Below are 14,064 nucleotides of genomic sequence, written 5' to 3'. Positions count from 1 at the left end.
AGTGTACCCTCAACACCCAGTCCAGTGCTTAGGCCATGGAAGGCACACAATCATTATTCACTAATTGACTGAAAGAAGTCTTCAAAAGACAGGTACTTGGACCTATACTGCTGTTGATAATGTCCTGTTATCCTTTTTTTTTTTTTACTTTTTATTTTGAGTTAATTATAGATTCACATGGGTTGTAAGAAATAATAGAGATTTCCCCCTAACTGGAACACAATATCTAGCCAAACTGTAGTACAATATCTTTTTGTTTTTCTTTTCTTTTTTTTATTATTAGTTTCTGCTTTATAACTGTCCTGTTATCCTTATTGCAGGAGCAAGAAGCACAGCCCAGTGACCTTTTCTAGAGGATCAGGGATGGGGGACGGAGCAAGATGAAGGAAAAGCTCTGGGAGTCCAGCTGCCCAGGGCTATAGGGGAGGGCTCCTCTTCAACCATAATTTTAGATTACTAGAGGTTCATAACCTGGGGCACACAGTGGGGCTTCAAAAGATCCGTGCACCCTCTGACACTTTAATCAAACATCCAAGTCTGTAGCTGTATGTACATTTTTCTGTAAGAGGGTCCATGGCTTTCAGTGAGCCTCAAAAGGCTGTAACACACAAAGAATCATTGCTCTACCTGAACTGTCCAATATGACAGCCACTAGCCACATGTGGCTATTTAAGTTTAAATCTAAGTTAAATTTTCAATGCCTCAGTTACACTAGCTACCTGTCAAGTGTGCTCACTAGCCCCTCCCTATTGGACAGCCCAGATATAGAACGTTTTCATCACTGCATAACGTTCTGCAGAGCTTCTCTATAGCGGTAGCATTACTCCGGATTCAACGTACAGACAAGATTTGTTTAAGACATGTAGTCCTTTTGTACAGTGAGTTGCCATCCTTTAGAAATGAAAGCAGACATCCGAGATCCTGACTTCTTTTGAGACCATCTGCCACCTTGGGGCCTGCACTCCTCCTGGCAGCCGGAGTGCACAGAGCTGCTCTGTTTAGATGGTCCCTCGTCATGTTGACGTCATCTGCTTGGCCCTCCACCACATTTGAGTTTGCGACCCTTGTTTCTAGGAGACCTCGCCCACCTGGGTCTCATTCCAGTCTCTTTGCGTTTCTAATCACACTCCAAGTTTGGGTAAGTGGGGTTGAATTTGTCTTAAGAGCACTTCTTGGGGCGGTGTCTGGGGCTGAGATTCGGGCTCCCAGCTGGAAGTTGGGGAGAGCCAGCGCCTCCCTCCGTTCAGTTCTCTGGAGCCGAAAGGGGAGAGGGAATTTTACCCCGAACATCTGTTGCTTGACAAAGAACTTCCCGGTCTTCTTACCAGCCCGCCAGTCCCCAGCCCAGTCCGCCTGGGCCCGCCCCTCGCGACGAGATCGCGGGGAGGGGCCGAGTCGAAACCCGATCCCTGCGCCCACCACCCGGGCGGGCGACGTGGCTCCGCGGCCCCGGATTCCCCCCGCAGCCCGGCGGCCAATGGGCGCGTGAGCAGGGCCGCCCGGCGCTCCCCTGCCCGCCGCCTGGGGCGCGCCCCTCCGCTCTGGCACGGGGCGGGCGCTGGCCGAGGGGCCGGCCCGTCCCCCTCCCTCCTCGCGCTGGCCCCAGCCCCGCCGCCGCCGCCGCTGCTGCGCTCGCTCCGAGCACGCATTCCCGAGGCGCCGCTCTCGTCGCTCGCCCGGTCCCTCCCCGCGGGCCGCTCTCCGCTCCCGACGATGGCGCGCGGCGGCCGCGGTCGCCACCTGGGGCTGGCCCTGGGGCTGCTGCTAGCGCTGGTGCTGGCGCCCCCGGCGCTGCGGGCCAAGCCCACGGTGCGCAAGGAGCGCGTGGTGCGGCCCGACTCGGAGCTGGGCGAGCGGCCGCCCGAGGACAACCAGAGCTTCCAGTACGACCACGAGGCCTTCCTGGGCAAGGAGGACTCCAAGACCTTCGACCAGCTCACCTCGGAGGAGAGCAAGGAGAGGCTGGGGTGAGGCCGCGCTCGGGGGCTCCGCAGGTGACCGCGGGGCCACTCGCGCGGAATCCGCGCGGACCGCCCTCCGCAAAGCGAAAGAGAAATCGGGCGCCGGGACCCAAGGGCGGGGGCCCGGCGGGCCCGGCGGCTGGGCTGGGGCAAAGTTGCCCGCGAGCGCCGGGACCCTGCGTGCTGATCGCCGCCGGGGCCGGGGCGGCTTCCCGCGGGGAGGCGAGAACGTGGCAGCGGTCGCGGGAGCCAGGATGGCCAGGGCCCGCCCCCTCCCCTGGGTTGCATCAGAAGGGAGGGGGGAGAGCGTACAAAAGAAAAATTTGTCCACGGTGGCCTTTTAGTGACATGAGTTCTTCCCCACCCTCCCGGTTTCTCTCTTCCCCCCGCATTCCAAGAGAGGAGGGCATGAGACACTGCTAAGGTCTCAAGGATTATCATTAAAGGGTAAAAGATGAGGGGGCAGCCGAAGGAGAGGGTTGATTCCTGACCTATGTCCCTGGGCCGGGACTGGGGTGTTCTTGCCTTCTGCTTAATCGCCCCAATATCGGAAGTAAGGGGTATAAAAATCCTGTTGTTAAGAAGGGAGGGGCATTTGGGGATGGGGGGGTGGAAATGGAAACTGGTCCCCTCCTTTCTGTTTCCAGCAGTTTCTGATGGCAGCAGAGGCACCCAGTCTTTTGGCAGCTGAGGGCAAAAAGCTGGAGGGCGGTGTGGTGACAGGTTGTGAATTTCACTGTTGAAGGCAGTTGAGTCAGGAACCAAACCTGGGAAACATAACTTGGGTACATCTCAGTGCACCCTCTCCGCAGCCCCTGGGGAGACACTTGAGCTTTGTGCAAAGGTATCTGGGAACCCTTCCACAGAGGAATCAGCAGTCAGCCTTATCCCAGATGGAGTAGGGATGGTCCCAAGAGCCCTGCCTACTGGGCAGCAGGCCTCCAGGAATCTGGTTCCTGGGGGTGGAGGGTCTTTCTGGCCTGCTACACAAAAAAAGAACACAGCCATCCTTGTGCTGATGGGGGCTACCAAAGGCCAATGTGGTTGGTCAGAATATGAGGCTAAATTATACCTATTGTGTAGGTGCACCATCTGCCTGCTCTGATAAAAACATCTTTGAACTTCAAAGTCATCTCCCAACAGTCACCTTTTATTTTGCAGAGAAGTACTTTCTCTTCTAGTTTGGGCTTTAACAAAGGGAGCCATTGATGAGTTCCGTCCATTGTATTGCCTTGAGGCACTTGGAAGCTGATTTATTCTGGGGCCCTGGGTGGCAGCCGTTTGTCACCAGGGAGAAGGAGGAGAGGTTTGAGGGATTGGAGTAGGGAACTCCACTTTTCAGTCGTAAGGCTTCCAGTTTAATGCCTTCATCATGATGAGTAAGAGAGCAAGTGGTGATGAGCAAGTGGTAATGGAGCTGGTCTGCATTTGACCCTTGTATGAACACCTTAGCTGCATTCATTTATTTTTTTTAATTTAATTTAATTTTTTTATACAGCAGGTTCTCGTAAGTTATATATTTTATACATAATAGTGTATATATGTCAATCTGCATTCATTTATTCATGCAGCAAACATTTGAATGGCTACTGTATTCCAGGTACCGTGTTAGATACCTGACAACTACAAAAATAAAACCTTACGTTCTAGGCCATAAAGTACTTATAATCATATGCGGAGGAGAGAGATTCAAGCAGATGCTACGCATAATTGCTGTGATGGTGGCATGTAAAAGCCACAATGACCGCATCTAGGAGAAGGAGCTCTCTAAGGCTTCGGGTTGGAGAAAGTAACTTGGGGGTTTGGGAAGTCACCTGAGCAGAGCTTGTGGCACGACTCAAAGGTTAGCAGGCGTATGAGCAGGAGAATGCATACTGAAGAGAGAACAGCCTGCTTATACAGGTTTTGAAATCTGTTCTTGTGGATTCGGGGTGTTGGGACAGTAAAGGGACAGGGCGGGAAGGACCTCTGTGAGGTGGAGATCAGACGTTATCCTGTACATGGTAGAAATGTCATCATCCCCAAAGTTTAGTAGGAAAGTTGGACTGGCAGTAGGGCAGAGAACATAACTGAGGCACAGATGACAAGACCAGGGGCACAGGGTGGCCGGGAGCGCCTAAATCAGGCACAGCGGGAGAGGGTAAACCCAGAGCCATGTTGGAGGTGGAACTGGCAGCGCTTGCTTTTGGCTCAACGTCGGGGTTGGGGACAGGAGGGGGCACCAAAGGGTGGCATCCGTTCTCTGGCCTTGAGCCACTGGATGGGTAGTGGACACACCGCTCACCTGTAAGGTAAATCTGGGCTAAATGCAGAGGAGGCTGGAGCGTTGGAAATGATGGGTGCGGTATGGGACTGGCAGAGCATGAGAAGCCATTTCTCTGTCCACAGCTCCTGGTGCAACAGTCCCCTCCAAGTCCGGACTGCAGAGGCAGGAGCATGACTGGATCCAGGCAGCTTTGTCACCACCATCTGCCCATAGATTCTGAAAACGTGACAGCTCTAAGGCCCCTGAAGACAAAAAAAAAAAAAAAAAAAAAGTGGGGACCCAGAGGCTTCATGCAGTCACCAATGTGCTGCACAGTCTGAGAAAAAAATGTAAATTACTTGCCAACATTTAACATCAAAGCGATTTCACATACAGCCCCCGATTTCCGGCTTCTCTTGACACCCATGGCCCATTTTTCCATGCGGCAGTCATTGTCTGGAGCAGAGCTGGGCAGCCTTGTTGGCAGCTGTCAGGGGATCCCCGGGCTCCCTGGACGCTTTGCTTACTTCCATTACCTGTTACCTGTTTGTTGAGTTCTCCATCCACCTGTGGTGGGGACTGTCATCCTTAGTGAGGAAAGGCACACATTCTCTCCTCTATTCCTCACAACATTCCTTGTAAAGTAGGTGTTCCATTTACAGATGGGGAAACTGAGACTCAGAGAGTCAAGTCAGTTGCCCAAGATCACACAGGACTACGGTCCAGGTGTTCTAATTATAGCGTTTGGTCTATTTACATCATAGCCTCCTTTCCCTAGAGCTCATGTTTGATATTTTTAAAGAGAGAGGTTAAGATTATATATGCTTCCAACAGATATTTATTGAGCTCCCACTACGTGTCAGGCTGAGCTATGTCCTGGATATTTCTTTGGCATAGATTAGATGCTGTCCTTTCCAGAAAAACAGGTTGTATACTGTCTGACGTCGTTTGGTCTTTGCTGGTTTGAGATTCTGCTTCTCAGTTGGCTTTGGATAACCGATGGGCAGGCATGTCACCACTGTGTCCCCAGGACTGGAGCAGTGTCTGGCGCACAGTAGGTAGGCTGAACACTGCACTGTGTGGAAAGAATTCTGCTGTGTCTAGCTGTGATTTCCTGGAAGGAAGATACTTGAGGTTTAGTCTTTCGGTCTTGAGACCTGTTAAAATTGCAAATGAAGGGACAAGTCAAAGCTGTTAGTAAAGTTTACACCTGCCTGAGAAAGAGGAGCTTGGGCTACCCAGGTTCGGGTAGGAGATGGAGATTTAAGTGCTAATGAATTCATTTCCATTTCTAATTGATCAAAGAGTAACTGCCGATTTGAACTTCTGTTCACAGTAAGAAGGATAAAATTCCAGCCCAAAGCAAAGAAACAAATCCCTAATTAGCCTGTATGACATCATCCCAGGTAAATGGACTACTAGGGTAAAACCTTCTTAAACATTGGAAATAGCTTGCAGGTGTCTTTGAAGTTTCCTTCAGGGATGGCATCCCTAGCTTGGGGCCCTTTGGCCTAGAGATGGACACTGTTGAGTTCCCAGCCTGAAGTTTGCTCTGGACAGGGGTTTGGGGTGCCTTAGTGAAGTCCAGTGGGGAATTGCTGGAACCTGGGTCAGCTGTGGAGCAGGAGATGCCAGTGGGCATAGGGGTCTTCACCCTAAGAGCAAGGGGTTGAGGCTCCTGCAGCTGCTTAGCTGGTCAAGTTTCTTGAATAGGTTCTAAAGTGTCAAGGCTCTTTCATCTGTGACTTTTTTTTTTTGGCTGTGTTGGGTCTTTGTTGCTGCGTGCACCTAGTTGTGGTGAGCAGGGGCTACTGTTCGTTGCAGTGCACAGGCTTCTCATTGCAGTGACTTCTCTTGTTGCAGAGCACGGGCTCTAGGCGCGAGGGCTTAGTAGTTGTGGCTCGCAGGCTCTAGAGCGCAGGCTTAGTAGTTGTGACACACGGGCTTAGTTGCTCTGCGGCATGTGGGATCTTCCCGGACCAGGGCTCGAACCCATGTGCCCTGCATCGGCAGGCAGATTCTTAACCACTGCACCACCAGGGAAGCCCCTCATCCCTGACATTTTCTGCTTTGTCCAAGATCTGGTCTCCTCCTGCTTTAAGTTTCAAGTCTTCGAATCCAAAGTGGTGAGCTAAAAAAAAAACCCACTTATTTTTTGGTTGGTTTAGTTAGAATCTTCCATCTTTTTCATTGGGCTTAGAGTCAGAGGACATGAATTCTTACCCCAGTGGTACCAAATACTCCCTCATTACTCTAAAATGAGGGAGTTAGACTATATCAGGGATGACTGCTAGGTTTCATCTTACAAATCAACTCACTCAGTTTCTGCAGAGCACTGTGTTGAGAAGGATTCTGAGGCCACATCAAGGTTTTTTATCAGGACAGAAGGTCCTGATCCACTAGTAATGTCTACCATTGGCATTGGGTGGTTGTGGGGAAGGCATATCGTCCTTGGAAAAGATAAACTTCAAGATCCTTTCCAGCACCGTCAGATCATTGATTTTATTTTAGCATTTATGCATCTTAGATTCTGCAGGTGTTTGATCTCTTTCTGGAACAGGATCACACAAGCCTTGATAATAGCCTTTGTGGGTTTTTTTTTTAACTACAGGAAGATTGTCGATCGAATTGACAGTGATGGGGATGGCTTTGTCACCACCGAGGAGCTGAAAACCTGGATCAAACGGGTGCAGAAAAGGTACATCTACGATAATGTCGCCAAAGTCTGGAAGGATTATGATCGGGACAAAGACGATAAAATTTCCTGGGAAGAATACAAACAAGCCACCTACGGTTACTACCTAGGTAAGAGGTGCTGCAAGAGCGATCACACAGCTGGGGCCTGTGTAACAAGCTTCTTGTGGGAAACTGTACTGTCTCATCATATCTACCCCCTTCGGGGAGACGTCTCAACCTCCTAAGTAAAAACTGCTTGTGTAACATCCTGCTCTGCTTACTAAGAATATACCACGTTGCTTACTGTGAGTGAACTTGTAGGTGGAAGGGGGCAAGGGTCTAATAAAAAATAAACTGCTGCCTAACCTAAGCTTACAATCTCAGAGGTGCACCCAGAGAACAAAGCAGAGAGGAAGCATGTTTTGTGTTACAGTTTCAGAATGCTGCCGAGTTTCAGGTAGCAAGGACCGAGTAAGCTGGAACAGTCCAGGAAGGCTTCCTGGTGGAGGGTGGCTTGGGAACTGGGCCTTAAAGAATGGATTTGAATCTGGAGAGGTAGAGACAGGTGGGGAAGTTGGGTCAGCTGGAGGGGCAAAGGTGCAGCAGTGCATTCAGCAGTGGGCAGGGTTTGGACATAAGTCATGCTTGTTTTGGGGGAATGATGGAGGGGGTGTATGCCCAGCACTGGGTGCAGACCCGCTGGGTGCCTGGCAGAGCCGAGAGGGGACAGGTCTGAGGAGAACCAAAGACACATACACTCCCAGCCAGATTAAGAGAGGTCTTGAAAAGAGTCGAAGGAACATTTAGAATAGATGTCCTGGGTACTAGGGAGCCTCTGTATGTTCTGGATCAAAGAATATAATGAAAGTAGGTTCTGCAGAGAGAAGTATGGCCTTAATATGGTCTCAAGCCTATGCTTTTCACCGCTTGCCGTAATGCCCCTAACAAGTCTTTAGGGCATGGACTGTAGGGTGGTATGGAGGGACAGACACTAGAGGCATTCTGAAAGAGAATGTTTCAGAGAACTCGATAGGTCAGGACCTTTTGTCTTCTATGTACCATTTGGCGTGAAGGAGGAGTGATCTGGAAGAAAATGCCTTAGGAGCCCGGTTTTCATGTTTCTGTGTACAACCTGCAGGAAACCCCACAGAGTTTCATGATACTTCAGATCATCACACCTTTAAAAAAATGCTGCCACGTGATGAGAGAAGGTTCAAGGCTGCAGACCTCAATGGTGACCAGACAGCCACCCGGGAGGAGTTCACCGCCTTTCTGCACCCTGAGGAGTTTGAGTATATGAAGGAAATTGTGGTTTTGGTAAGATATAGAAAGAGCCTGCGCTGGCAAAAGACCAGGACAAAAGCTGCACGGAAACCTTGTCCCTTCTTGCAAAGTGAGAACATTCTTCAGCCTGAAGGGAATGGGACAAGGACCCTGAAGTGGAATACACCAGAATACCTGTGTACCCAGGAGATGAGTCAGGGCAGGGTAACTGCCGTTGCAAGTAGCCCCCAGTCCCAGCCATTTAACACAATCGAAGGTTATATCTGGTCCTGGGCAGATGGTCCCAGTCAGGTGGATCTCCTGGGCAGTCCTTCTCCAGTGTTGTCAGGCTCCCAGTCTACTTCCATCTTGTCCTCCACCATCCTGTGGCTTTGAGGTCATCCTGGCCACTACCAGCTGGTAGATAGTAGAAGAAGAGAAGGACTGAGGAGGAGGCGTGGCCTGCCTTTACTGTTCCGAGGGCTCCTGCTACATATAACAAGGCAGGGGAAGGCAGTCTAGATGTGTGCCCAGAAGGAACAAATGCATTTAGTGAGCAACTAGCTAGCCTCTGTCCTATCTGTCAGCTCTGAGGGAACAACAGAAAGACTCAGAAATGGAATGCATTGTACTGTTAAATCATATGGAAACTTAAAGTCGGACCATGCTTGGAAAGGATGCTCCCCTTGGAGTGTATTTGCTTTCCAGTGTCTTGCTGGGTCCCACCTGTCTTCATTTTCCACGACAGTAAAATAAATGCCATCACCTGTTTTCAGGGCAGATATCCCAAGGCAGTTCCAATTGTTTTGATGCTGGGGGACAACCAGCTCTGGACTATTTTAGTTACAGAGTCATGGATGGGTTCACTCTTGCCTCATGCTTCATCCTTATGACCACAGTGACCCCAAAGACTGGGCAGTGGCTTTAAGAATCATTCCTTTTTACCACCCAACATCTACTTAATGATAGCTAATCTGCCAGAAGACAATGAAGATGGGGAAGTGGATTAGGGGCTTCTGGATTGGCTCTGTTCTCAGGTTGGCCATTTTCTTCAGGATGCCTTTGAGTTTCTGTGACTCATTTAATTACTCACCTTAGCAAAAAACCTAGTTAAGAAGTCAAATGTATTGATACTAAATACACAACATAATACATTCGAAAGTCAGATATACTTTTATTTTCTAATTGCCCACAGTTCCATATTTTTCTGACACCAACTCGGTGTTCATGGTCCCGTTAGCACTGGAATCTGTCTTTGTGATCATTTTAGTCCAGCGGTTCTCAGGCTGGGTTCCTCACAGTACACAGAGATGATCTGGCCAGAGGGTGGAGATGGTTGACCTGGCAGGGCTTCCTGATATAATTAGAGTGCCTCTGGGCTTGTAGGTACATTTTCAGTTGCAGAGAGGGTGCTGCTTTTAAAATCCCCCCCTTTGCTTCCTAGGAGACTCTGGAAGACATCGACAAGAATGGGGATGGCTTTGTAGATCAGGATGAGTATATTGGTAAGTGCTGGCCTGGAGTCTTGCTCCAGTGTCCTAACTGGGCAGCGTCCTCCACCCACATGTCTGGCTACTTTCCTCAGATGACTTTTCAGCAGCAGCTGCAAGTCTGTAGGTGTCACTCCTGTGACTTCCCGGTGAGAGGGGCTTGTCACACCAGCCCCTAGCGGTGCAGATTCCGGGAGGCATTCCTAGTGGAAAAGAGCCCAAAGGCTGCACCCGCACCCCAGGGCTGGCCAGCAGTTGATCCCACGGCCCTTCACCACACCGTGTAGTTCTACCTTTGCGAAATGGGACTGGAGATCCCAGAGATGTACAGTGAATGCAGAGCGGACAGTCTCAGGGGACAGACTTTACAACAGACTGTTAGCCAGCGGGGCCTAGAAACTGGGCGGACAGAGCTGTGGTCAACAGAACTGTTTACATGCCTGAGTTCTCTGCAGAAAGGCATTCCTTCTTAGGTAAATCCTTTTACAAAGTGCACGATTGCCCCATAATACAGCCGTCTTACGCCTCTGGTTTTTGGTCTTTCATTGGGAGTACTGTTCCTAGTTTTTTGTTCTGAAGGGCTCCACTTAAGCAGCATCAAGAAGTGTGTTTGGGGCTTCCCTGGTGGCGCGGTGGTTGAGAGTCCGCCTGCCGATGCAAGGGATACGGGTTTGTGCCCCGGTCTGGGAGGATCCCACATGCCACGGAGTGGCTGGGCCCGTGAGCCATGGCCGCTGGGCCTGCGCGTCCAGAGCCTGTGCTCCGCAACGGGAGAGGCCACAACAGTGAGAGGCCCGCGTACTGCAAAAAAAAAAAAAAAAAAAAAACAACAACAAGAAGTGTGTTTGCAGGTAACTGAGGCCTGGCTGAATGAGGCTCCAATTAGTGCCCCGGGTCACGCCGCCCAGGAGCCCTCCCAGCATGAAGGACTAGAGGAGGCGGCAGGGATATTTCCTTTTGATCCTCAGTGGCTGCCACTTCAGTGCTTTGGCATGTGGCCCCAGCTGCAGGCCACCTTCTCGTGATAGCTCTTCTTTTCCCAAGTCTCAGTAAAGTAAAAGCTGGAAAATCATTTGAAGGATGGGATGGATATAATCGTTGTGCAGATATTTAACAGAGGCAGTTAATTACCTTTCAACATAGAAGAAGAGCCCATGTTGCCATCGGTCTCTGGTGTGTGGTTGCACTACTTTGCCCCCCCATTCAGAAGAATAAGTGCCTTCTGTAATGAAGAGCAACGTTTCTTCTAATCATTTGGAATTATATTTGGTCTGAAGAAACAAACGCTGTCCCCCTCTGTCTGTGGTAACAGACGGGCAGCTCTCGCCACAGTAATTAAAGCCATCTCGGTGGCACTACCTTTCTTTGTAGAATAACCAAGGCTGACAGCCCCGTCATCGGTGCAAGCAGCAGAGCCTGCCTCAGGCCTGGTACACGTGCGTGTGCGGGAAGCTTCAGAGCCCCGGACACCTTGACAGTGGTGGCGGAATTAGACTGACAGGGAAGGCTGACTGATTAAACGATGTAGCACTTTTGATTAAAACTAGGTGCTCTCCCCACCCTCCTCCTGATCTGCATTGAAAGGGTGCAAAGTCAGGGGCAAACTCTTTGAGTGGCTTTGTCTAAAAGAAACATTCCATTCTTTACACTGGCAGAGAGGGAGGTCGGCTCATTTTTCTTGAAAACTGAATTCTAGGGGCTTCCCTGGTGGCGCAATGGTTGAGAGTCCGCCTGCCGATGCAGGGGACATGGGTTCGTGCCCCGGTGCGGGAAGATCCCACATGCCGCAGAGCGGCTGGGCCCGTGAGCCATGGCCGCTGAGCCTGCGCGTCCGGAGCCTGTGCTCCGCAACGGGAGAGGCCACAACAGTGAGAGGCCCGCGTACCGCAAAAACAAAACAAAACAAAACTGAATTCTGAGTGACTTGTAGTCAGAGAGACCGGACGTCCAGACTTGTCTAGCAAGTGACTTCAATTTATGGAGGAGCCTTCTTGGCAGGTGATGTAGCGTAGTGGGAAGAACACTGGAATTAACAGTCCTGGTTTCTCCGCTTACTAGCTGTGAGACCCTTTGGGAGTCGTGTACTCACTCAGTATAAGCCTCAGTTTCCTCATATGTAAAACAGAAAGACACAGCACCCATGTTTCCAGGATGGTGTGGGTCTACTTGTAGCTGAACGCAGGGTCTTGCCTCTCTTTTTCCTTCATTCACTACCTACTGTCTCTACCACCTGACATTTCCAACCTGTTTCCATCAAAAGAGAAATTGCCCTCAGGGTATTTCTCTCTTCCAAGAAGGTCTAGTGGCTCAGCAAACAATGGATAAACATTGCCTTCTTTTTCCTTTCCCTGCCATTTTCTAAAATGAGGATATTTATCTACCTTATAAAATTGCTATACGGATAAAATGAAATATATGTGAAAGCCCCCTGGAAATGATATAAACAACAATTGTAGTAAACACAGTGGTTAAGACTACGGGTTGGAAGCAGAGTGCCCATGTTCCTGTGTAGCCTACTACATTCTCATACTAGCTGTGGGTCCTTGGGTTAAGGCTGTGCCTCGGTGTTTTCATCTATAAAGTGGGAATAACGACACCTAACTTCATAGGATTGTAATGAAAAATCAAATTTAAAAAAGTATGTGCTTTACATAGCATCTGGACCATAGAAAGGGCTGATATTGGTCATTGTTATTAGTTTTCACCTGTATAGTTCCAGGCTGGGTTGTAGAGGGCTTTCACATTTGACCTTCATAATCTTCTGAGTAATAAGTTATTGTCCCCACTTTACAGATGAGGCACTGAACTAAGTCAAAAGCCAGGATTCATCTTCTGGCTCCCAAGCACAGTTCTTTCTCGCCCACTAAGCGGCCTTCATAGTGGATAAAGCATTGCATTATTTACCCAAGAGACTGCCCCCAGGTGTCTGGTTAGGTCTCTTGATTGCTAGAGGTCAGGTTTTCTTGGACTTACCTTCCCACTTGTCTTTATAACCAAGAACAGCCTTTCCTTCCAGCTGATATGTTTTCCCACGAGGAGAATGGCCCTGAGCCAGACTGGGTGCTGTCAGAACGGGAGCAGTTTAATGAATTCCGAGATCTGAACAAGGACGGGAAGCTGGACAAAGATGAGATTCGCCACTGGATCCTCCCGCAAGACTATGACCACGCACAGGCTGAGGCCAGGCACCTGGTGTATGAGTCGGACAAAAACAAGGTATTTCACCATCCTCTGGAATCATTCCTTGAAGGGAGACAGTTTACGTAAGATTGGTTCTGTTTGCTTCTTTGATGTTTGCCTTGGCCCATGTGGCCGTGTCCTTATTGACTTCTCTTATTCCTGCCCTACATCAGAGACCTGTGAACTTGAGCCAACACCGTGATAACCCACGGTGAGCTCATTAGGCCCAGATGTTCCTGTTCCTGGAAAGTCTGCTGTGGGTCACACTTACGTTCACTGCCATCTCCTAGGATCGCAGAACCGGTCACTTTGTTGGCTGTGGGCAGGCATGTATTTAAGAGGTGTGCCCTGTGTTGCCCTAGGACGAGCTTGTTCATCCATTCATTCAGTCAGCAGACACTCATCAGACATCTGCAGCATGTGAGGCAGAAGGAAGACCATCACATTAAAAGTCTCGGCATCCTCAGGCCAGCTCACCGTGCTGGCTCCGAGCCAATATCTCTTGGTCAGTATCCAAAGAAATAAATAAATAAGATGTAGAAAGAAGTCCTGCCTCTTCCCATTTTGATCACAGCTGCAAATTCTCGGGAGACAGTCAAGTTTTGCAGTCAAGCCATAAAAGGGAAGTAGAATTCTTCGGGGCCTGTCTTGGGAATGCCAGCATTGTGTGTAGACATAACAAGACTCTGGCTTCTCAATTCCTTGAGGACTTTTCTGATATATTTTAGCACAGCTTTTGTAGCAGGAGGCTGTTCCAATTTGGGGTTTTGCAGGGCAGTGATGGTAGATGAAGGAGGTACCTCATAGCTTATTATGAAATGTAATATCTTAAATGTTGCAGATCAATGAAATAACATGAGCTTCATGCTGCGATGACTCAGAGTGACCAGAGTTTCTGTGACAGAGCTCTTTTCTCTCTCCTACAGGATGAAAAGCTCACTAAAGAGGAGATCTTGGACAACTGGAACATGTTTGTTGGAAGTCAGGCTACTAATTATGGGGAAGATCTCACCAAAAACCATGATGAGCTTTGATGCACATTCACCATAATATGACAGACTGTCATAGGCTTTCTTTTATTGTCCTGGATAATTGCTACAATTATCTCATTTACAGCAGTTGTGTCCCCCAAAAAAGCAAGTTTATCACCTCAGATTGGGGTTAAAATTATTTTTTACTCAATATTTGCTGGAAAATAGTCATCACTGATCTTTGAGTAAGGTTTCTGTCCAAACACATTAAAATCTTG

General features: G+C 49.4%; 1 protein-coding gene across 1 annotated transcript; it reads left to right on the top strand.

Moving 5' to 3' along the window:
• Window positions 1-1,698: 1,698 nt before the first annotated feature.
• RCN1 (reticulocalbin 1) lies at window positions 1,699-13,849 on the top strand (the record flags this gene model as incomplete). Its single annotated transcript, XM_079707889.1, has 6 exons — window positions 1,699-1,967; window positions 6,818-7,011; window positions 8,021-8,199; window positions 9,590-9,650; window positions 12,652-12,851; window positions 13,742-13,849. Exons 1-6 carry the CDS (start codon window positions 1,714-1,716, stop codon window positions 13,847-13,849), a joined length of 996 nt encoding a protein of 331 aa, XP_079564015.1. The 5' UTR covers window positions 1,699-1,713.
• Window positions 13,850-14,064: the final 215 nt, after the last annotated feature.

The sequence above is a fragment of the Hyperoodon ampullatus genome (assembly GCF_949752795.1).
Source record: "Hyperoodon ampullatus genome assembly, chromosome: 7".
Taxonomy (NCBI): Eukaryota; Metazoa; Chordata; class Mammalia; order Artiodactyla; family Ziphiidae; genus Hyperoodon; species Hyperoodon ampullatus.
This window is presented reverse-complemented; position numbering and strand designations above follow the sequence as displayed.